This window comes from Engraulis encrasicolus, chromosome 12, assembly GCF_034702125.1.
Source record: "Engraulis encrasicolus isolate BLACKSEA-1 chromosome 12, IST_EnEncr_1.0, whole genome shotgun sequence".
Classification (NCBI taxonomy): domain Eukaryota; kingdom Metazoa; phylum Chordata; class Actinopteri; order Clupeiformes; family Engraulidae; genus Engraulis; species Engraulis encrasicolus.
Genome location: NC_085868.1, coordinates 35,442,333 through 35,465,205, shown reverse-complemented (window position 1 = coordinate 35,465,205; position 22,873 = coordinate 35,442,333). Strand labels below are relative to the sequence as shown.

The 22,873-nt window shown below is 42.6% G+C and overlaps 1 protein-coding gene across 1 annotated transcript; it reads left to right on the top strand.

Moving 5' to 3' along the window:
* Positions 1–2,968: 2,968 nt before the first annotated feature.
* LOC134459713 (histidine ammonia-lyase-like) lies at positions 2,969–22,873 on the top strand. The gene is made up of 21 exons (XM_063212107.1): positions 2,969–3,090; positions 4,834–5,052; positions 5,382–5,430; positions 5,623–5,653; positions 11,854–11,928; positions 13,181–13,253; positions 14,576–14,642; positions 14,861–14,898; positions 15,109–15,234; positions 15,996–16,135; positions 16,811–16,858; positions 17,513–17,660; positions 18,185–18,280; positions 18,425–18,474; positions 18,685–18,765; positions 18,896–18,961; positions 19,435–19,600; positions 20,207–20,341; positions 21,330–21,438; positions 21,693–21,762; positions 22,369–22,873. Exons 2-21 carry the CDS (start codon positions 4,839–4,841, stop codon positions 22,423–22,425), a joined length of 1,839 nt encoding a protein of 612 aa, XP_063068177.1. The 5' UTR covers positions 2,969–3,090; positions 4,834–4,838; the 3' UTR covers positions 22,426–22,873.

Sequence of the window (22,873 nt, the reverse complement as noted above, 5' to 3'; positions counted from 1 at the left end):
CCCGAAGGCACAGCAGCGCAAGCCCCCCAACTCCTTCCACTGCTTCACGTACCAGTCAAAGTGCCCACTCCAGCACTCCAGCACAGCTGACGAGGCTCCAGAGCCCCCTGGCCCCACCAGGCCCAGGGCATGGGCTAGGCACCCATTCGTGCCCTCTTAGGTGATGTCCCAGGGGACAAGGCGGTCCTGAGACGAACCTAGCGCCCCCAGCGGGTGTAGGGTCGGGGTACGCACAAAGCCATGGGTACCACTGAACTGCCCCCTGACAGCCCCCTCATGCTTACACGGCAAGACTGGGAGAGCCCAGCGCAGACCATCTCCACACAGCATGACTGGACTAGCTCAAGCAGACGCATTGGCGCCCTCAGGCAACGCCATAGACCGCTGCGGTTGGCACAGAAGTGCACTCTGTCCCCGGACATCGCATGTTTGGAGTCTCCAAAGGTTAGGCGTAACTCTTAACCTCCACCTTCTCCGGCTGCTCCAGAGGTCGTATTCCCACACAGAGTAGACGTGACCCTGGTTCAGTCTCCAGATGGCCACACACCATTAAAGTCTACCTACCGGCTATATCAGGGTGTCATGTGGGAATTGGCAAGGACACTTTGGGTGCCCAGCCATTAATGTGCCGTTTCATGAAAGTTTCCAGGCGTACAAAGGCATCCCCTCCTGGGATATCTCCTTGGTATTAGAGGCTTTGTGCGGGAGCTCCCTTCGATCCTCCCCTCCATGAAAACTCACTCCTTTAGGTGTTTGCTGATTGCGTGCTTCACCAACCCCTGTAAAGGGCTTGCACTCTCCAAACAGAGGTTATCCAAATGGTTGGCTCAAGCCATTGCCCAGGGGTATGAGGGCAAGGGGTGTCAGCCCCCGGCTCATATTAGGGCTCATTCAAACAGAACAGTCTCTACATCCTGGGCCCCTTTTCAGGGCGCTGCGGTTTCTGAGGTGTGTTGAGCGGCTGGCTGGGCCAAATTTGACACATTTGTGAACTTTTATCGCTTGGATGTGACTGCATCGCCCCTGGAACAGGAACAGGGTTCTCTGACTTAAATTTAGACTCATGAACTTAGGTAGTTTTATTATTTCCATTTGAGGGACTAAATTCACATCATAACAAAGTTGAAAAGGATCAAATTTGAAGACATTGAATTTCAAGAAATAGACATTTTTAGCTGCAAAACTCACTGTACCGTGGTCATACTTGTAAATGTTGGTTTATTATGTAGTAAATACTCATAAAAAATTTGACAATAGGCAGCAAAGTTTCAATGAGCAGCAGAGTTGCAATATCAACTCTGGCCACCGTCTTACACAGTGCACCTTTAAAAGTTGTTTTTTGGGCCGTGAGACCAAACGGGGCTGGGGTGAATTTCTCGAAACCAAAGTTGCTTACTACATTAGCTACTTTGTTGTTTTCAATGTATTTTCCCATTGACAACTACCGAAGTTGCTAACAGGCTAACAACTTCTCTTTTGAGAAACTCAGCCCTGAGTGGGGAGTTGCCCCTATCAACTCGTTATGCCTCAGGGTATAGGCTAGAAATCATAGCAAAGAAACATAGCAAAAAACATCCAGAGGGGTGGCTCCTGACCTAGTAGGCCTAATCAGTTCTGCACCATGTTTCTTGTTGAATGATTATATCAGCGTTTGATATGTTTTCTTGGAATTCCAATTTGGTTTTGGAAATAAAGGTTTTTGAATGAAGACCTTGAATGTTCCATGTAGAAATTGTTATTGATTTCATGTTGGTCATGACCTGAGTGAAAGGTTAACCAAAAAAACAAACATACTGTATCTAATCATACACTTCTTTATCTTCTATCTATGCAACAATACATATCTCTCTGCCCTTCCTATTTTCTCCTATTTCTCTGTGACAATAGCATTCGTTTTAGGATCATAATAAATAATATGCATAAAATATACAGATATACAGTATTATACATTTGTGTACATGCATATGTACACACATACACGCACATTTACCTACATACGTACACATACATATGCACATATACTGTACATACACATATAAATCCCATGCACTGTATAAAAAAAAATCATATTAATAATAATAGTAATAATAATAAATAATTATATAATAATAATAATAATAATAATAACAATAAACAAAATGCATCCATACATTTACGCATAAATGCCTTCTTTTTTCATTATTTTTTTCTTTTCTTTCTTTCTCTCTCTCTCTCTCTTTCCCTTATATGCATATTGTTTTTTCAGTCCATCGCAACTGAAATCATGCAAACTTATGAAGTATATGTATAGTAATCTGATATGTATATTATAATCTGATAATGATGATTACCAGAAGAAACCAGAAATGGTTATGTTATAAATCAGCTGCACAGAGTGTACAGCCTCTCTCTGATGTCCCCCAATGCTCGAGTTGCAAATCTCTCTCTCTCTCTCTCTCTCTCTCTCTCTCTCTCTCTCTCTCTCTCTCTCTCTGCAGCTTACACAAGAGGCTGAGAAAGAAAGTCTGTGACTCCAGGGCTGTCATGATCTTAACTTCTTCTTGTCATAGCCACAACAAAAGCAAAAGTAATGGCCTAAAAATTGTAAAAGACTAGTGTAGAGATACTTTTAAATGTGTTACAGACATACAAACAATGCAGTGCAGTTCACCTGGACTTGACTCGGTTTGATAAGTGACAAGGGCATGTTAATGGATCACAATGGTTACATGTGCTTTCTGCTGCTTGAGGCTTGCAGTATGTGTGAGTGACTGACAAGACTGTGCTGTGTCCAAACTGTTTCTGACTCGTATGCAGAGAAATGTGCATCTACGTTGAAAAGGAGTGGTGCATAAATGACACTTATGACCGTGCCTTATGGCCTTAAGTTACTGTAGGCCTATGTGTGTGCCAGAGTTTTTGTGGGTGGGCCTGCCACTTCTCTGAGACCAATCACAACCACTGTATCTTAGTGAACGTCCAAGCAGCATCGTATAAAAACAACACACTTCGGGACATCTATTTACCTGTCTTGTCATTCAGACGAAGACCATCACAGCAAACTAAAGCAATCTTTCACCAACAGCTTCCGGAAGACCATACAATCACCAGGTAGGCCTATGTTATAACACAATGTTAGAGAGGAACAAACCAGAATAGAATACAATACAATGCAATACAACAATGACAAAACATAACAGAAAACTATGTTGAATTCACAAAGATATTCTATGAACATAAGGCTGATGGAATACACTGCACTGAGTTTTTAAATGGCTCTATTTGCTTTTTAGACATAAGGCAATCAAGTCTTCAACTTAGGCTACTTTTAGCAAAATATGCAATGTTTAGATATGAATAAATGTTTAATATTGGGAGTGACATAATGGTGTAAACTCACTTTTTAGGAACAGAGCAATGCAAATATAGCCTATGTATTATGCAAGCTGTGTTGGAAATGGAAATGAAATCAATGGAAAAGAATGTGTATGAAAATTCATTACATATTGAATTGAATTATTAGGCTTGCTGCACAAATGCATTAGATGTTCTAAATGGATTTATGTGATTGTTTTGTGAGTGTTATTATTAGGCCAATTGCTGTTGTTTAACATACTGTTGTTGTTTAACATGTATTATTATTATTATTATTAGTAGTATTATTATTATTATTATTATTATTATTATTATTATTATTATTATTATTTATTAGTAGTAGGCTAGTAGTCGTAGTAGTAGTAGTAGTAGTATCATCAGGCCTATTATTAAGCTATTGGGCTGAATTGTGTCTGCACTGACTCAAAGTGAGGTGTTATGCATTTAACCTTTGCACACTGTTCTTTTTCTGAACGAATACTTTACAGCATACCACATTTTTCGAGCTAGGGAGGGGTGGTATTTATACAAAGAATTAATGTTATCAAACCATTCAGCCGCTTGATTGCACCACGAGAGTGCGCGCAAGACATTCCACAGGTGGGCAGAATATAGACACAACTATTCGGCATGCTTTCAACGGCGCGTTTCCGCAATAGTCAAACGGTAATTTGCGGCATTGTAGTGCTTTTCAGTAGCTTCTGTCTATGCGGACCAGTGGCACTTCCCTGCAACTATTTAAAAGAATAACACCCCCCTCCCCCCGTCTCTGCTTGACGTCTCCTACGTTGTATACAACCAAGAAACTTTCAGTTTGACCTCACCACATAGTTAGATTGACCATAAGACATACAGGGCATTTTCCCGGTGGACTTTTGGTGAGTTTGTCCTGGTCCTCCCCTCAATGCCTGTTGTAGTCAAGATAGTAATAGATTACTAAAAATGTTGTCACGGACGTCATTGTCTCTCTCAATGCTTGGCGGACAGGTCTATGCCGAAAATGCCCGATCTGATTTTTGTCCCAGTCCAGCGGCTCACCATGACAATTACAAACGCAACACGATGCCAGCGTTGGAAGGAGAGGCATAGTCTACTATATACCACATTTCCAATTTACAGTAGCCTACATTCTCTTTAAATTAATATCATAGCCGACCACAAATAACATAAAGATGATGACACTAACCATTTTTCCACCGTGAAAAATGAGTCCACTCAATTTAAGCGGACAAACATTTTAACCTCAACCTGTTCAACCCGATCAAGTTTATGCTTACCTTTTCTGTATCACTTGAAGGACTTCTAAGGAATATGCTATATTATTGTTATGCTACGTGACGAGAGAGGGGGGGGGGAGAGACCAAGACAGAGATGAAAAAAGTGTGGAGAGACAGAGTGGAAAAGAACGCGATAATTCTGAAGGTAGGCTATTACCTGCACGATTTGTTGAGTCCATCCTTCGTTCTCCTTTTCCCACAGGCATCATGTCTCGTGTCAGCGTCCTAGTCGGCGGTAAGTGGGCGCAAGTGATGATGGATCCCAACGCCAACGTGGGGCAGGTGGGGCAGAGCGCCATCGCCCTCTGTGGACGCCCCGCGCAGTTGAAGTTCAAGATGAGACGCTGCTCCGACGGCGCGCCCTTGGGTCTGGACGAGCCCGCCAAGAAAATGCTGCGTAATAACGACTTCGTCGACCTCGGTAAATTCTGTGCCTATGCAACATTTGCATACATGCACGACGCTTGCGCAATGCGTTTAGTAAATAAGAGAACAAGGCACAAACAGCTCCCATTAAGTAGTCTATCGATCTTACCCATCGACAGTTTTTTAGTTAGTATTAGACACAAATAATATGCCTAACCCAAGGTCGTTGTCATTGCAAAACAAACAAAAAAGTAAACAACAAAAACATCTGAATCATTTTGACGATGACAACATACAAAATAGTACAGGAAACACCAAATGCAGCAGCAGTTTGTGCATCACTAAAAAAAAAGTTTTGTTTTGTTTTCCCTTTCCTTGTTGTAGTGATGGAGGGAGAGAACTGGTCGCTCCCAGCTGTTCCAGTGTTCGCTGAGTATCCTTTTGAGCATGCACAGTGTATTCATTATTCACTTTATCCTGTTGTTCATTCATATTCATATGCAAAGTCATACTCATATTATTTAAGTCATTAATTAATTCATTATTAATTAATTTGCCAATGTTCACAATGTTAACTTCACTTTGCACCTGCTCTGACTGTCACTTGCCTTAACCAAAACCGCAGTGCACAAAGATCCTGGGTGGAGCCAACTGAGGTGTGTGTGTGTGTGTGTGTGTGTGTGTGTGTGTGTGTGTGTGTGTGTGTGTGTGTGTGTGTGTGTGTGTGTGTGTGTGTGTGTGTGTGTGTGTGTGTGTGTGTGTGTGTGTGTGTGCAACCAGTGTGTGTGTGTGTGTGTGTGTGTGTGTGTTTGTACACTGCTCAATAATTCACTTACGGTTCAATATGTCTGTTTGTATAAATTATGCAAATATTTGAAAATAGAATACATTTTTAATATAAGAATTATTACATGATTAAGTCATAATATCTTCAATGGGTTCTCCACAATCACGAAACACCAAATGTGAGTTACTCAAAGTCACGTCCCTGTGCACAACCACTTGTCCAGGTGCTGGTGATGTGCAGTAAGAGTAATCCAAGTAAATGAAAGATGAATCACCGCACACTGGTATCTTTGCTTGTAGTTTATTTGGTGAACAACGCGTTTCGCTACTGCTTCATCAGGTTCACTCTGACATTACGCATGTCACCCAAAGGTGATAAGGGTGATTACCTGGTCACATGACCTCACCCACATTCAACCACTCCACCCATTTAAGTGCTAGACAACACCCAATACTGGTTTAGGTATGTATATTATCACATCCTACCATTTAAATTACTATACAATTCTCATGCATTTTACCAGATAAATATGCTCACATCCCTGATATGTGTAGGCCCTATCTGTAATCATATCCACATAGAGTTCATACAATGCATATCGCTCCTCAGATGCAGGTTCGGGCCATTAGTAAATAAAAACACATGATATCAAAGTGCAAAAGTGCTAATCCCAATGTGCAAAAAAATCACAGTATAATCAAAATCCTTTCTCCAAAAAAAAAAAAAAAAAAAATGTCCATATTGTAGTAGGTCTCTCATCCAGTCCGACATATTCATTTTTACATGACATATCCAACTCCTGATGCAGGTTCATTAGTCAACAATAGTTCAAGTGACAATCTTGATGTGGCATAGGCCCATCCATTAAAAAAGGACATTTACAGTGTGCAATTCAGCAGTGCATGCATGTTACAAGAATACACTGAGGTCCTGTAATTCATTTAAACCATGGGGTTCTACTGTGTTCAGTTCGTGTATCCAGTAGGCCTCTCTCTGCAAAAGTTGCTTAATTATATTGCCCCCTCTTGGTTTTTGTTGTATGCGTTCTATACCTATGAATTTCAGGGAAGCGGCTGATCCATGATTTTTTTCTTTATAGTGCCTAGCTATAGCATAATCCATGTTTCCGTTTCGTATTGCCCCTTTGTGTTCAGCAATTCTTAGTTTTAAATTACGCTTAGTTTGGCCAATGTACATCAATCCACATGGGCATTTTAACATGTATACCACATGTGTCGAGAGGCAATTGATGAACTCTTTTATGGGATATTTCTTCCCAGAGTGGGGATGACCGAATGTTTTTGTGTCAAATGTATGTGAGCAATGAGCACATTTCCCACATCTGTAGTTTCCATGTATCCCTTTGGCCAGCCCAAGTCTTTTTGGGGGTCTCCATGTAGGTAGAACTAACCACCATGTCTTTAATATTTCTCCCTCTTTTAAAACAGAAACGAGGTGGCAGTGATGATAGATGGTGTAGACTAGGGTCACATTTTAAGATTTGCCAGTGTTTTCTGATGATCCGCTGGACCTGCTTTGATGCGGTTGAGTATTCAGAAACAAAAGTCACTCTGTTTTCAGTGTTTTTGGGTGTGGGGTTAAGTAATGATGCTCTGTCCCTCCTGTGGGCCTTTTCTGCAGCTTGATTAATTAGCGAGTCATCATACCCCCTTTCCCTAAAGCGTTGAGACATTTCATTAGCCTTAACTCCATAGTCATTTCTCATCACTACATATCCTCCGTAATCTCACAAATTGTCCATATGGAATGTTTTGAATGGTATGATCAGGGTGGAAACTCGAAGCGTGTAAGATAGTATTTCTATCCGTCGTTTTTCTGTAAATAGAAGTTTCCAGTTTTTTGTCAGCATTTACAGATATCAGCAGATCTAAAAACTGTATTTTTTCACTGTCATATTCCATGGTGAATTTCAAAGTTGGATATGTTCCATTTATATGTTCATTAAATTTAAATAAGTCATCTTCAGTACCTACAAACACCACTAGGATGTCATCAATAAATCTTTTGTACAGTAAAATGTTGTCAAAAAAAGGATTGTTGTTAAAAATGTTTCTCTCTTCCCATAAACCCATGTACAAATTGGCATAATTAGGCGCAAAAGGGGAGCCCATGCTTGTTCCTTGAGTTTGCAAGTAAAATTTGTTGTAAACATGAAGTAATTTGATTTTAAAATAAACTCAGTTAGCTTCATCAACAATTCGACAGGGAGGGTATCTTTCTTAGGTGTCAAATAAAAGTTCAAAGCCTCAAGCCCCCCCACATGGGGGATGTTGGTATATAAGCTTTCCACGTCAAATGTTGCTAAAAAAGTCTTATCCGGTACATAAATGTCACTTAAAAGTTTCAAAACATCAGTAGTGTCAGACACATACGATGGAAGGCATGTCACAATTTCCTTTAAGAAATGGTCAACATATTGGCTCAAATTTTCAGTAAGGGAGTCTTTACTAGCCACAATGGGTCTTCCTGGAGGATTGTCCAATCTTTTTGTGTATTTTTTGGTAACAGGTAGAAGACAGGTGTCACAGGATGTTCACTCTTTAGAAAAGTCAAACTGACCTCTTAGTGAGCCAGTTGTTTTCCAATGCATTATTTAGTATGGTGTCACGCTCATTCATATATGTGTCCACAGGATTCTGTCCCAGCTGTTCATAGAAGTTAGGATCAGTTAACTGTCTCATAGCTTCAGCCACATAATCCTTTGTATTTTGTAAAACGATTCCGCCACCTTTGTCAGCAGATTTCAGAATGATGTCAGTATTTTCCTTTAGCTCATTTAAGGCTTTTCTTTCAGGTACAGTAATGTTGTATTTGGTCTTTTTATTTGCGACAGAAAATGGTTTTTGTCAATGTCTTTTTCAACTAGTTTGGCAAAGGTGGCCAAAGTGGCATTGGGGGCGCCAGGAGGCATGAAAGTGGACTTTTTCTTAAACTTATCAAAGACATATGGGTTCAACACTACCGGTGGATTCTCCCATTGCTTTGGCATGGAAAAAGTGTTTTAAGTGTAACTGTCTGAAAAACTTGTACGAATCCACCTTCAATTTAAATGCATTTACTTTATTTGTAGGGACGAAAGACAGTCCGCGGCTGAGTGCCTTTACCTGCGGGGTTGTCAAGGGGTAGTCCGAGATGTTTATAACCGTGTTCAGGTCCGGTTCAGGCTCCTCGTGAACCGATTTGGATCCCGACTTCTGCCTTTTGCCCCTCCTCGTCCTTTTCTGTATGTGTGGCCTCCTCTCTGTCCTAAAAAAGGCCCATCGGTGGAAGAAGACGCACTGCTGCTGCCTTGGTCGCTTGTCTCCGCCTCGCTGGTCAGGAGCAGGTGTCGCTCTTTCTGTCTCTGTTCTCCTCTGCGATGTCCCCCGCGCTGTCCACCGCGCTGTCCACTGCGCTGGCCTCTCGTCTGCGGTTTCTGTTGTCTACGCTTATCCCATTTGTACACCGATCCTCTTCTGTAGTCCTCGGCATCTCTTTCATATTTCTCTATTTTGAACGCTTTCAGCTCATCTTCAAATTTAGCCAATCCCTCTTTTATGGCTTCCTCCAATTTGGCGACCTGTGTTGTGTCTGGAGTGTTGATTTCGGTTTTTAATTCTTGTATCTCCGTCATCACTTTTTCTGCGTCTTTCTTAGTTTGTTTCTATGATCAGCAAAGTCAAGTCTAATGAGCATTTTATTAAGGATTCTTTCCCACTTATTCATAAACTCGGTGTCACCCTTGCCGAGTGCTGGCTTTTTGTATATGCGTAACCCCCTCGGTAATTTGCTTTTTACGCCAATATTCGGAAAGCGCAATGCCATGCCATTTTAGGCGAATGTTCTTCTCCTCTAAATAAATCAGTTGGCTTTTCTGATCTTCATGATAGAAAGTGTGCATTGTCTCTCTGATGTTCTCCAAACAACGATTGTTGTGAGATTATACTTTGCGCTTCAGCGTCATCGAAGGAGAAGCACACCGTTTGGTTCAGGTGCTCATTAGTCATCTTGTTGGCGTGCGACAGGTAACAAAACTCACTGCGAAGTTTCCAATGTAGTACTCAAAGTCACGTCCCTGTGCACAACCACTTGTCCAGGTGCTGGTGATGTGCAGTAAGAGTAATCCAAGTAAATGAAAGATGAATCACCGCACACTGGTATCTTTGCTTGTAGTTTATTTGGTGAACAACGCGTTTCGCTACTGCTTCATCAGGTTCACTCTGACATTACGCATGTCACCCAAAGGTGATAAGGGTGATTACCTGGTCACATGACCTCACCCACATTCAACCACTCCACCCATTTAAGTGCTAGACAACACCCAATACTGGTTTAGGTATGTATATTATCACATCCTACCATTTAAATTACTATACAATTCTCATGCATTTTACCAGATAAATATGCTCACATCCCTGATATGTGTAGGCCCTATCTGTAATCATATCCACATAGAGTTCATACAATGCATATCGCTCCTCAGATGCAGGTTCGGGCCATTAGTAAATAAAAACACATGATATCAAAGTGCAACAATTTGTGAGATTACGGAGGATATGTAGTGATGAGAATGACTATGGAGTTAAGGCTAATGAAATGTCTCAACGCTTTAGGGAAAGGGGGTATGATGACTCGCTAATTAATCAAGCTGCAGAAAAGGCCCACAGGAGGGACAGAGCATCATTACTTAACCCCACACCCAAAAACACTGAAAACAGAGTGACTTTTGTTTCTGAATACTCAACCGCATCAAAGCAGGTCCAGCGGATCATCAGAAAACACTGGCAAATCTTAAAATGTGACCCTAGTCTACACCATCTATCATCACTGCCACCTCGTTTCTGTTTTAAAAGAGGGAGAAATATTAAAGACATGGTGGTTAGTTCTACCTACATGGAGACCCCCAAAAAGACTTGGCTGGCCAAAGGGATACATGGAAACTACAGATGTGGGAAATGTGCTCATTGCTCACATACATTTGACACAAAAACATTCGGTCATCCCCACTCTGGGAAGAAATATCCCATAAAAGAGTTCATCAATTGCCTCTCGACACATGTGGTATACATGTTAAAATGCCCATGTGGATTGATGTACATTGGCCAAACTAAGCGTAATTTAAAACTAAGAATTGCTGAACACAAAGGGGCAATACGAAACGGAAACATGGATTATGCTATAGCTAGGCACTATAAAGAAAAAAATCATGGATCAGCCGCTTCCTGAAATTCATAGGTATAGAACGCATACAACAAAAACCAAGAGGGGCAATATAATTAAGCCAACTTTTGCAGAGAGAGGCCTACTGGATACACGAACTGAACACAGTAGAACCCCATGGTTTAAATGAATTTACAGGACCTCAGTGTATTCTTGTGTAACATGCATGCACTGCTGAATTGCACACTGTAAATGTCCTTTTTTAATGGATGGGCCTATGCCACATCAAGATTGTCACTTGAACTATTGTTGACTAATGAACCTGCATCAGGAGTTGGATATGTCATGTAAAAATGAATATGTCGGACTGGATGAGAGACCTACTACAATATGGACATTTTTTTTTTTTTTTTTTTTGGAGAAAGGATTTTGATTATACTGTGATTTTTTTGCACATTGGGATTAGCACTTTTGCACTTTGATATCATGTGTTTTTATTTACTAATGGCCCGAACCTGCATCTGAGGAGCGATATGCATTGTATGAACTCTATGTGGATATGATTACAGATAGGGCCTACACATATCAGGGATGTGAGCATATTTATCTGGTAAAATGCATGAGAATTGTATAGTAATTTAAATGGTAGGATGTGATAATATACATACCTAAACCAGTATTGGGTGTTGTCTAGCACTTAAATGGGTGGAGTGGTTGAATGTGGGTGAGGTCATGTGACCAGGTAATCACCCTTATCACCTTTGGGTGACATGCGTAATGTCAGAGTGAACCTGATGAAGCAGTAGCGAAACGCGTTGTTCACCAAATAAACTACAAGCAAAGATACCAGTGTGCGGTGATTCATCTTTCATTTACCAAATGTGAGTTGTTGTTGTTGTGTTGTTGCAGTACCTCTCTATGGATGGGGAAAGTCTGACCACGGAGGACCTGGTGAGGCTCAGCAAAGGAAATCTGAAGATCAAGGTAACACACACACACACACACACACACACACACACACACACACACACACACACACACACACACACACACACACACACACACACACACACACAGCCATTGGCTTAGACCTAGACTTTTGGTTATCCCCTTAACACAGGAACACCAAAATGGTATTGACCAAGTCTTAATCGGTTACCTAAGACTCCTTTCCTTGTCATAGTTATGTTTTTATGATGTAGTTGAGTGTTTTCAGCAAAGTAAGAGGTTAATGGTATTGTGCTTGTGCCTGAGTGCCTCCCATGCCACAGCACTGTTGCTGTGACTGGCAGCTTGTGAGTTTGAGCCCTGAGTGGTGGGCTGTGCAGGAAGACCTCAGTTACACACGCATTACCTGTACATGCACACACACCATCCTCGTCCATGGCAGAAGTAGCCTGAGCATGGTACCATTCCCTGGCTGCACTTCTCCCCTGAGCCGCCCATTGGCCTGTCGCCCGTGTAGCGAATTATTTATGCCGTTTGAAGGCAGTTTTGTTGTATTATGTGCACTGTGTGCTGTGCTGTGGTCTCATTGCTGACTCAATGACACAAAATTGTGACTTCCACTTCAGCATGGAGTAGATGGTGACAAATGTCAAAATACGTTTTGCCACATGCGTCATTGCATATAGCAGTGGTTCTCGACCTTTTCTGAACTAACGCCCCCTTGGCCTCATCACAAGCCTACCAACGCAGCCCTGACCTCATCGTAAGACTGACAACGCCCCCCTTAGTTTAAAAAAAGGACTAATGCCTCCCAATGCTAACTAAGCACCTACCCCTCTCAGCTGTATCCTTCTCAACGCCCCCCTAGAGCTCCCCAATGCCCCCTGCTGGGCTGTACCGCCACCGTTGAGAAGACATGCAGGAAATCTGCTGTTTGTCACTGTAGTTTTGTAAGTGTAGGACTGCCAACATTTGTCATCACATTGAAGAATATCCAAAAGTTGCGTAGCCTATATTTTGCAAACAATGAAAGAAATACAGGTATAAGATATCCAAGCTGTACCGGCATATCTTTCATTTATTTGCATTATTGTGATCCTACCACAGACGATGAAAAGGCTAGAACCTGTAAATCGTTGGTCCTACCCTCGTGCCTTTCAATTGTTAGCTGGAGTGCAGAGAACATTTTCTTTTTTTCCTTTACATACATTTTAATTTTGCTACAATGTCATGTATTTCTCTTTCTCTTTCTCTTTCTCTCTCTCTCTCTCTCTCTCTCTCTCTGCAGCTTACACAAGAGGCTGAGAAGAAAGTCTGTGACTCCAGGGCTGTAATCGATCTGATCATCAAGGAGGGCCGAGGTCACACACACACACACACACACACACACACACACACACACACACACACACACACACACACACACACACACACACACACACACACACACACACACACACACACACACACACACACACGCACAAGCACTTAGAGTGCATCCGGAAAGTATTCACAGCGCTTCACTTTTTCTGCATTTTATTACGTTACAGCCTTATTCCAAATTGTATTAAATTAATCTCTGTCCTCAAAATGTAACATAAATACCTCATTATGACCATGTGAAAAAAAGAGTTCTTGAGAATTTTTGAGAATGTGTTAAAAAATTAAAAAACAAAGAAATCATATTTACATAAGTATTCACAGCCTTTGCTTAACCCTATCCAGACTGGGGGGGGGCTAAAAGTGCCCGCACCAACTTTGATGACGTATAACTCCTTAACGACTTAAGCTATGACTACGAAACTTGGTGACTTTTCCTAAAATTTAGTTGGCTACAGTTTAGTACCAAAAGATTATGTTTATCATTTTTGCCGTTGCCATGGCAACGGTTTTCTGACAGGTATGTCTGACCGAAAATCACTGATCTAAGTCTCATTATTGTTCCTTTTTCATTTTTTTTGTTATTTCCATTAGTATCAGACAGCTTTGTGAGCATTAAAGTGGTCTGAAGCATATAATCATTAAAATTTAAGTGCATTACCTAAATTTGATGGAAAATACATTATGGCGAGATTTAGGGCATTATAATCAGATGATGTCATTATGACATCATAATACCAGATAATGACACAAAAAATATGTCATTCATAGATGTCCATATGTAGATCATCTCCCTAAAGTTTGGTGGTCATACCGTATTCCGTTCATGAGTTATGAGGGGGGGGTCAAAAGAGCCCCCCCCCCAGGCCCAGAAATGCCAAAAAAGCCCAGTCTGAATAGGGTTAATACATTGTAGAACCACCTTTGGCAGCAACTACGTTCATTTTTTCATTTCGAAATGAAAAGGGATTAAAAGGGAGGTCATCGGTGTGTGTTTTAACCTTTCTTTACATTTAAATTTTACATTTTGAGTCTGCACCTGGCTAAAATAGATGGGTGTGAGTTTTGAAGGAAGTCCTATGGAGAGTTTCATGATCTGCTTCTGTAGTCACAGTGCATGTTGACATGCATGCTTCTTTAGGTGTAATTCAGATTTCCAATGTTGACAACATTCATACATCCCCAAACCATGTCAGTCCCACTACCATGCTTGACTAGCCAGATGATGCACTTTTTTTGTAAAATTCACTGTACAAAGCTCACGGTGGATAACTTTCCTTTTCGTTATTGCTCACCTTTATAGTTGTGTACGGAATAAACACTGGCTTTGGGAGGTTTGCTGACACAGTCGTCTCACCCGATGACCTCAAGTAAGTCTGAAATTACAATAACACATTTGGGTGTGAATGTTTTTGTTGTGACATGTATCACTCCTGTGATTTTCTTAACCTTAACTTTGGCTCTCTCTTTCCCTTTGTGTGTGTGTGTGTGTGTGTGTGTGTGTGTGTGTGTGTGTGTGTGTGTGTGTGTGTGTGTGTGTGTGTGTGTGTGTGTGTGTGTGTGTGTGTGTGTGTGTGTGCTCTCGCAGGAACCTGCAGGACAACCTCATCCGGTCACATAGTGCGGGTATGTAACTGTATTGCCAAGTTTCTGAATTCTAATCAAGTTTCCTCCATTAGATCGTCTCTGGCTAGACTCTTAAGCAATGCTGTGTGTGTGTGTGTGTGTGTGTGTGTGTGTGTGTGTGTGTGTGTGTGTGTGTGTGTGTGTGTGTGTGTGTGTGTGTGTGTGTGTGTGTGTGTGTGTGTGTGTGTGTGTGTGCGTGTGTGTGTTTAGGTGTTGGTGACCCCCTGACTCCTGAGAGAACCCGGATGCTTCTGGCTCTCCGCATCAACGTGCTAGCCAAAGGATTCAGTGGCGTTTCTATGGAAACCCTCAACGGAATCATAGACGCGTTCAATGGTGAGTAGCAAAGCCATGAAAAACATGACATTATATTGCATTTTCTGACACTTTTAGGGCGAGAGATTTACAGTTAGGTACAGGGTATTGGTGACAGTCCCAGGAGCAATGTTAGGTTAAGTGTCTTGCTCAAGGGCACTTCAGCCATGCATCATACAATGATATGGGATTGTGTGTGTGTGTTTGTGTGTGTGTGTGTGTGTGTGTGCGTGTGTGCGTGCGTGTGTGCTGTATATTTATGCACACATTTTTCTTACATACAAATGTATATCATGGGTCTCTGAGAAAGGCACAGTGGGGGCATGTGGTGTGTGTGTGTGTGGAATGCATAGCATAGGCGTAGCCAAGGGTGGGCCTGGGTGGGCCTGGGCCCGCCCACTTGACATCCAAGCCCGCCCCATTCACACTTGACTGTTAACTGTTGCTCATTTCACTGTAATTAATGGCATAGCACTGAGCGATAATTAATTATTTTGTCAAAAGTTTGGTTCATCTTCTGTGATTTCTATGATTTCAATTTCAAAGTATCATTTTTGAGCACAGTATTATAATATGTACTTACACACTTTCACGATTTTTTTCTGGGCCCACCTGTTTTATTATTTCTGCCTACGCCCCTGATGCATAGTATTATAATTTGTGTGTGTGTGTGTGTGTGTGTGTGTGTGTGTGTGTGTGTGTGTGTGTGTGTGTGTGTGTGTGTGTGTGTGTGTGTGTGTGTGTGTGTGTGTGTGTGTGTGTGTGTGTGTGTGTGTGTGCAGCATCGTGCCTGTCGTGGGTCCCTGAGCAGGGCACAGTGGGGGCGTGTGGTGACCTGGCTCCTCTGGCTCACCTCTGCCAGGGGCTGATGGGAGAAGGACTCATGTGGTCCCCACAGAGCGGATGGGCCCCCGCCAAAGATGTACGTCACATTCCTCTCCCTCTCATTCTCTCTCTTTCTGTCTGTCTGTCTCTCTCTATCTCTATATATCTCTCTGTCTCCTTTTCTCTAATTGTCTCTCAACCATTTCTTCATCTACATGTATATTATTCTATATCTACACATGGTATATGGCATATGGTGCTTGTAAACCAGGGGTGGGGAACCTTTTTCATTCGAGGGGCCACTTCAAATTCATCCGAGGGCCGGAAAAGTCCTCCTAGGGCCGTACTATGAACACAAACCAGGATTTCCCCCTGCACTTTAGGCCTATGTTGAAGGCAGCCACCTTTAAAACAGACCCCTCATTCTCTAGGTCCCCTGAATATAACTTAATTGTATTGCAAATGTGTTTTCTATGATTCCATTACAAAATATGTCATATTTCAAATGCAAACGGCCCTCGAGACATAGGTTCCCCATTCCTGGTGTAAACATACAACCTGGACTCTAAATTAACACCCGCCAACCAGCCAAATAGCAGTGTGGCTGGTAGAAAAGAAAACTTACTAGCCACTTTGACCCATGAGTGAGAGTGTGCTTGGCTAGTGAGATTAACATATACTAGCCATTTGGTTGGTGATGAAAAAGGTTCATTTAGAGCGCTGCATATAACCATACATGAGTGATTCCAGTATATGATGTGTCCACACACAGGTGCTGCAAGGCCATGGCCTGAAGCCGATCATCTTGAAATCGAAAGAGGTAACGGCAGCCTATGCCATGGGCTGCTTTCACTGGATCACTATTCCTATTCCATTCACACAGACCACCACAACTTCCTCTAATTCAAAACCAAAGCTTCCTCTAATTCAAAGTCATCAACAAGTATTCATTTCATGGTAGATTATAACTCCCAATTGGAATTTGCAATGTAGTACAGCGGAAGTAGTTTCAGAGAGAAATTGAAAAAAAGGCAGCCTATACACGTAATGCACATAACGCACATTGCAAGATCAAACTACACACAATTGCATGCATACTGACATTTAAGAGATTAAACATACTGAACACAGCTGCATTCTTACAGAGATAATTCATCCAATATCAAGTGTCTATCAAGGATGTCTAAACCTATGCCATCCAGTGTCAATGTTTCATAGTAAACGTATTAATCCAGATAGCATGTAAAATGCTGTGGAGAGTCAAATTGCTCTAACATGGAGTCAAAATGCAATAGGCCGCTGTAATTTCAATGCTACAGCCTCTTAATGTATACACAGTATTGAGTAGAACTAACTCTGAAAATGTTACACCGACCAAAGAGTAAAATCAGCTATCTTATTGGACCAAATGCTATGTGGATGGACTGCGAATGTGGATGGACCATTTCAAATGGTGGTATTCCTGTCTGTGTAGGGACTGGCTCTCATCAACGGTACCCAGATGATCTCCAGCCTGGGAGCGGAGGCGCTGGAGAGAGCTCAGGCCATCGCACGCCAGGCCGACATCATCGCCGCCCTCACCCTCGAGGCACTCAAGGGCACCAGCAAAGCCTTCGACAAAGGTGACAGTCAAAGTTTGTGTGTGTGTGTGTGTCCGGAGTCTAACGAATGCCATCTAGCAGAGTTCAGCGGTAGGACATTAACCTCCCTCCTGAAGCCACATGCAGATGCGGTAGCACTGAGCTACCTGCCTTGACATTTAATGAGTGATATGGTACCTGTGCTCCCATGCCGACCTGTTGCTATGATTGGGAGGTCACAGGTTCGAGGCCCTGAGTGATGAACTAACGCGGACAAATACCTTCACATGACAGACACCTGTGACATTGGTGCTGTTTCACGATCACGAATTAGAAAGTGTGTGTGTGTGTGTTTGATAGTGTAATAAATACAGTATGTAGCAGTGTGTTTTGACATTCAATTAAGCAATTTTATGAATAGCTGAATAATTTGTGTGTGTGTGTGTGTGTGTGTGTGTGTGTGTGTGTGTGTGTGTGTGTGTGTGTGTGTGTGTGTGTGTGTGTGTGTGTGTGTGTGTGTGTGTGTGTGTGTGTGTGTGTGTGTGTGTGTGTGTGTGTGTGTTCAGATATCCATTTTGTGAAGCCTCAGCCTGGTCAGATGGAGGTGGCTTTCCGCTTGCGCTCTGTGACACACTCTAGCGTACATCCCTCTGGAATTACAGGTACACACACACACACACACACACACACACACACACACACACACACACACACACACACACACACACACACACACACACACACACACACCAAATGAACTCTTACAGTAAAAGTGTCTTAAACATAATACTGTATGTCTCCTACAGGTTCTTATGAGCGTGTGCAGGATGCCTACACATTGCGCTGCTCTCCTCAGGTAAGGACACACACACCTGGGACAAGCTCATTCACACACACACACACACACACACACACACACACACACACACACACACACACACACACACACACACACACACACACACACACACACACACACACACACACACACACACACACACACACACACACACACACACACACACACACTAATTCATATGTGTCAATCCCTCTCTATCTCCACCAGGTTCATGGGATTGCCAATGACACCATTGCGTTTGTGAAGAACATCATCACCACTGAGCTCAACAGTGCTACAGACAATCCAGTACGTGATGTCATCATTTACATTTGCTCAAACTGTATGCCCTCCCTCTCCAACTAAATCTGTAATTCCAACGAAATAACAAAATGTGACGTATTTGAATCACTGTACACATACCCATATGCTTTTGTAGCTGGTGTTTGCTGAGCGTGGAATCACTATTTCTGGAGGAAACTTTCATGGGGAATATCCAGCAAAGGTACATGCACCACACACACACACACACACACACACACACACACACACACACACACACACACACACACACACACACACACACACACACACACACACACACACACAGGGCAGCCGACATGGTGGGACAAAGGGATACGTTGTCCCAGGCCCAGAGAGATGAAGGGCCCAGAACTAAGTCTCCATTGCGTTGTGTGCGTATGAAGGGGGGCCCTTTCAGATGACTTCGTCCCAGGCCTAGCCAAAGCTGTCAGCCGCCCTACACACACACACACACACACACACACACACACACACACACACACACACACACACACACACACACACACACACACACACACACACACACACACACACACACACACACACACACACACACACGCACACAATCTGCATTGCAATAAATCCAGTAGTAGTCATGGTCATTGTATGTTTCCTTCCTATAACCTCAGCCATGGTGTCCCCTTCCCCCCCCAGGCTCTGGACTTCCTGGCCATAGGGGTGCATGAGTTGGCCAGCATCAGTGAGCGCCGCATCGAGAGGCTCTGCAACCCCAGCCTGAGCCAGCTGCCCGCTTTCCTGGTCAAAGACGGAGGGCTCAACTCTGGATTTATGATCGCACACTGCACTGCTGCTGCCCTAGGTGTGTGTGTGTGTGTGTGTGTGTGTGTGTGTGTGTGTGTGTGTGTGTGTGTGTGTGTGTGTGTGTGTGTGTGTGTGTGTGTGTGTGTGTGTGTGTGTTGGCGGGCGGGCAGGCAAATCATCACATACAGTATTTAGGTTTTGGCAGCCAGACTTACATACCACATAGATTGCGTAACAGTAATACGCTCTTAGTCTCATCGAACAACAGCAGCCAAAATATTGTGCTGCTAGCTTGGTATGTAGTTCTCTTGGTCTATTATGGGGGGTACTTCTCGTCTGGAAGGGACGAAAGGGTGTCTGCCCAATATACCTCCTCAATATATGACGAATAGAGTGTGAGACCTTGTAAGTGTGTGTGTGAGGTAACCACTGTAGTGTGAGGTAACCACTGGAGTAACCACTGGAGGGAAGCATTGATCACATTTAGATTGTGAGGTATTGTGAATGGTGAATGTGTGAATAGAATGCATTTTCCCACTTTAGACATAGGCCTACACACCAATACTGGGTTAGGTTTGTGCATGTCCCTCTACAGTATGTCTGCATACTGTACTTCATCATTATCATCGTCATCATCAACATCATTATTGTGTGTGTGTGGCAGTGTCGGAGAACAAGGTGCTGTGCCACCCCTCGTCTGTGGACTCCCTGTCCACCAGTGCAGCCACTGAGGACCACGTGTCCATGGGGGGATGGGCAGCACGCAAGGCCCTCAGAGTGGTGGAGCACGTGGAGAGGGGTACGAGGACACACACACACACACACACACACACACACACACACACACACACACACACACACACACACACACACACACACACACACACACACACACACACACACACACACACACAGACACACACAGACACACACACAAAGTTGTTTATTTTTGTTGCTGCCACAAGACACATACACACGCACAAGTGTGAAGGAAAGTTTACTGTTTCATACAGCTGGAATGTATCTCTCTCTCTCACACACGCACACACACACACGCATACGCGCACACACACGCACACACACGCACACACACGCACACACACACACACACACACACACACACACACACACACACACACACACACACACACACACACACACACACACGCACACACAGTACTACAAATGATTCACTTCTCCATCACAGTGATTCACCTGCTAGTTATACTATAGTACAGTGTAATGTCTTTCCATCCATTGAGCTGCTGCTGATTACATGAATTTTATATTTTGTACAATGAATGATGTGTGTGCTGTGGCCCTGTCGTGGCCAACCGGTAGGGCACTCGCCTGCCATGTGTCTGACCCGTGTTCGATTCCCAGCCCAGGTCCTTTGCCGACCCCTCCCCGTCTCTCGCTTCCTATCCACATCTCACACTGTCATATCAAATAAAGTCGAAAAAGACCAAAAAAAAGAATGATGTGTTAACACAGTGTTGGCCATTAAGTTACTGCCGACTATATAAATGTAGTGTGTGTGTGTGTGTGTGTGTGTGTGTGTGTGTGTGTGTGTGTGTGTGTGTGTGTGTGAATAGGTCTAATGAATAAAATTCATATTTCAGTGTGTAAATAATAGGTCTAATGTGTACTATTTATATGTCAGTGTGTGAATAATGGGTGTAATGTGTACTATTCATATTTCAGTGTGTGAATAAGTGGTCTAATGTGTAAATATTTTTATTTCAGTGTGTGAATAAGGGGTGTAATGTGTAATATTCATATTTCAGTGTTGGCCATTGAGCTGCTGGCTGCCTGCCAGGGTCTGGAGTTCCACCGGCCTCTGAAGACCACGGCTCCCCTGGAACAGGTGCACAAGCTGGTGCGCTCCGTCGTCAGGTAAGATACACACCTGAATTTTCATAACAAGCTATTTTACTAAGCACAAGCAAGGCTTGGGCAGAGATACACAAATAGCTAACGAACTAGCAAACTATCTGAATATCTACTCCACTTGCTATCAGGATTAGAGGCTTCGAATAATTAGCTAATGTAGCATAGTGTCTAGCTATTTAAACTGTATATACAGCAACAAATAAACAATACCGCTTTGTATGGAAATCATGCATATTGTTTCTTTTGTTTTCCTTCAGGCCTTGGGACAAGGACCGCGCCATGAGCCCTGACATCGAGGCCGCACACAAGCTCCTGAGGGAGGAGAAGGCAAGTCTCACTCACTCTACTCTTTTACTGTGTTCTCTAGAGCTGCGATATACCTCCCCAGATCATCTACACTGTCATCATTTGGTTAGCAGCCTATTTTGAAGGTTCATATAATGTTCCCAAAGTTTCAGCGGTTCATCAATGAGTAACAGGGTGAAAGGCACTGAAGTTGAAATGCTACACTACATTGGTGTACTACACTGACATGCACTTCCACCACATGCACTCACTTTGGCCCAGGCCTACTGCTTTACAGTTTTTATGTATTTATTTATTTTATTCTCTTTTGTATTTTATGTGTTTTTTTACCATGTTATCTATTTTATTATCTATTGTTGTTGTTGTGGTTGTTATTGGCTATCACCACACTTCTGCAAGCAAGTGCAGAAGTGCTGACTCTGTATCCATTGTTTACAAGCGACAATAACGCTTCATACCAGTTAGTGCACCCAAAGATAAAACTACTAAGTGCTGCTTTAACATGGGTCTTTTATTCCAACTCATTCAAACTTACTCCATAGGTGACTACATGATGAAATTGTATCCGGAGGGCCCAACTTTTAATTAGAATTTTCCTCTTTGTTTTTCGCTCTTTGCCTTTTCCAGGTGTGGGAGGTTGTTAGGCCTTTTGTGGAGCAATACGCACGCACAGAAAAAAAGTAACCACCCACAATACGCAATGCCTTGGGTACGTATGTTTGATGTCTACGCACCGACTTCCCAGGATCTCTGCAAAGACCAGTGATGTGCAATCTTCTGTACTTATACCAGACCGCACCTGGGATTTGGCCAAATTTGCTTCTGCATTTCTGTGTTTCTATTGCAATAACTGTTGTTACCGTATTACAATAACTGTACTAATAGTATGGTGGTCAACACAATATGGGATTGATTTGATAGAATAATATATTTTTCTCATTGACTGATTGAATGTGTTTTATTAGTTAAATAAATATAGCTATGAAATAAATAAGCAACAGAATAGTACCAACAAATCATACCAAATAGTGCCATAAAACCACTTATGTTTCCAAAACTACAGACTTGAAAAATAATATGAAATATAATATAATATAAAATGATATTTTTATGGAACCTTGAGTCTGTAATT

Excerpts from the sequence above, each read along its gene's own strand:
- LOC134459713 (XM_063212107.1), top strand. The coding sequence starts at position 4,839 with ATGTCTCGTGTCAGCGTCCTAGTCGGCGGTAAGTGGGCGCAAGTGATG. Across the intron at positions 18,475-18,684 it reads CATTGCGCTGCTCTCCTCAG|GTTCATGGGATTGCCAATGA; the intron begins GTAAGGACACAC and ends TATCTCCACCAG. Across the intron at positions 19,601-20,206 it reads CTGCACTGCTGCTGCCCTAG|TGTCGGAGAACAAGGTGCTG; the intron begins GTGTGTGTGTGT and ends TGTGTGTGGCAG.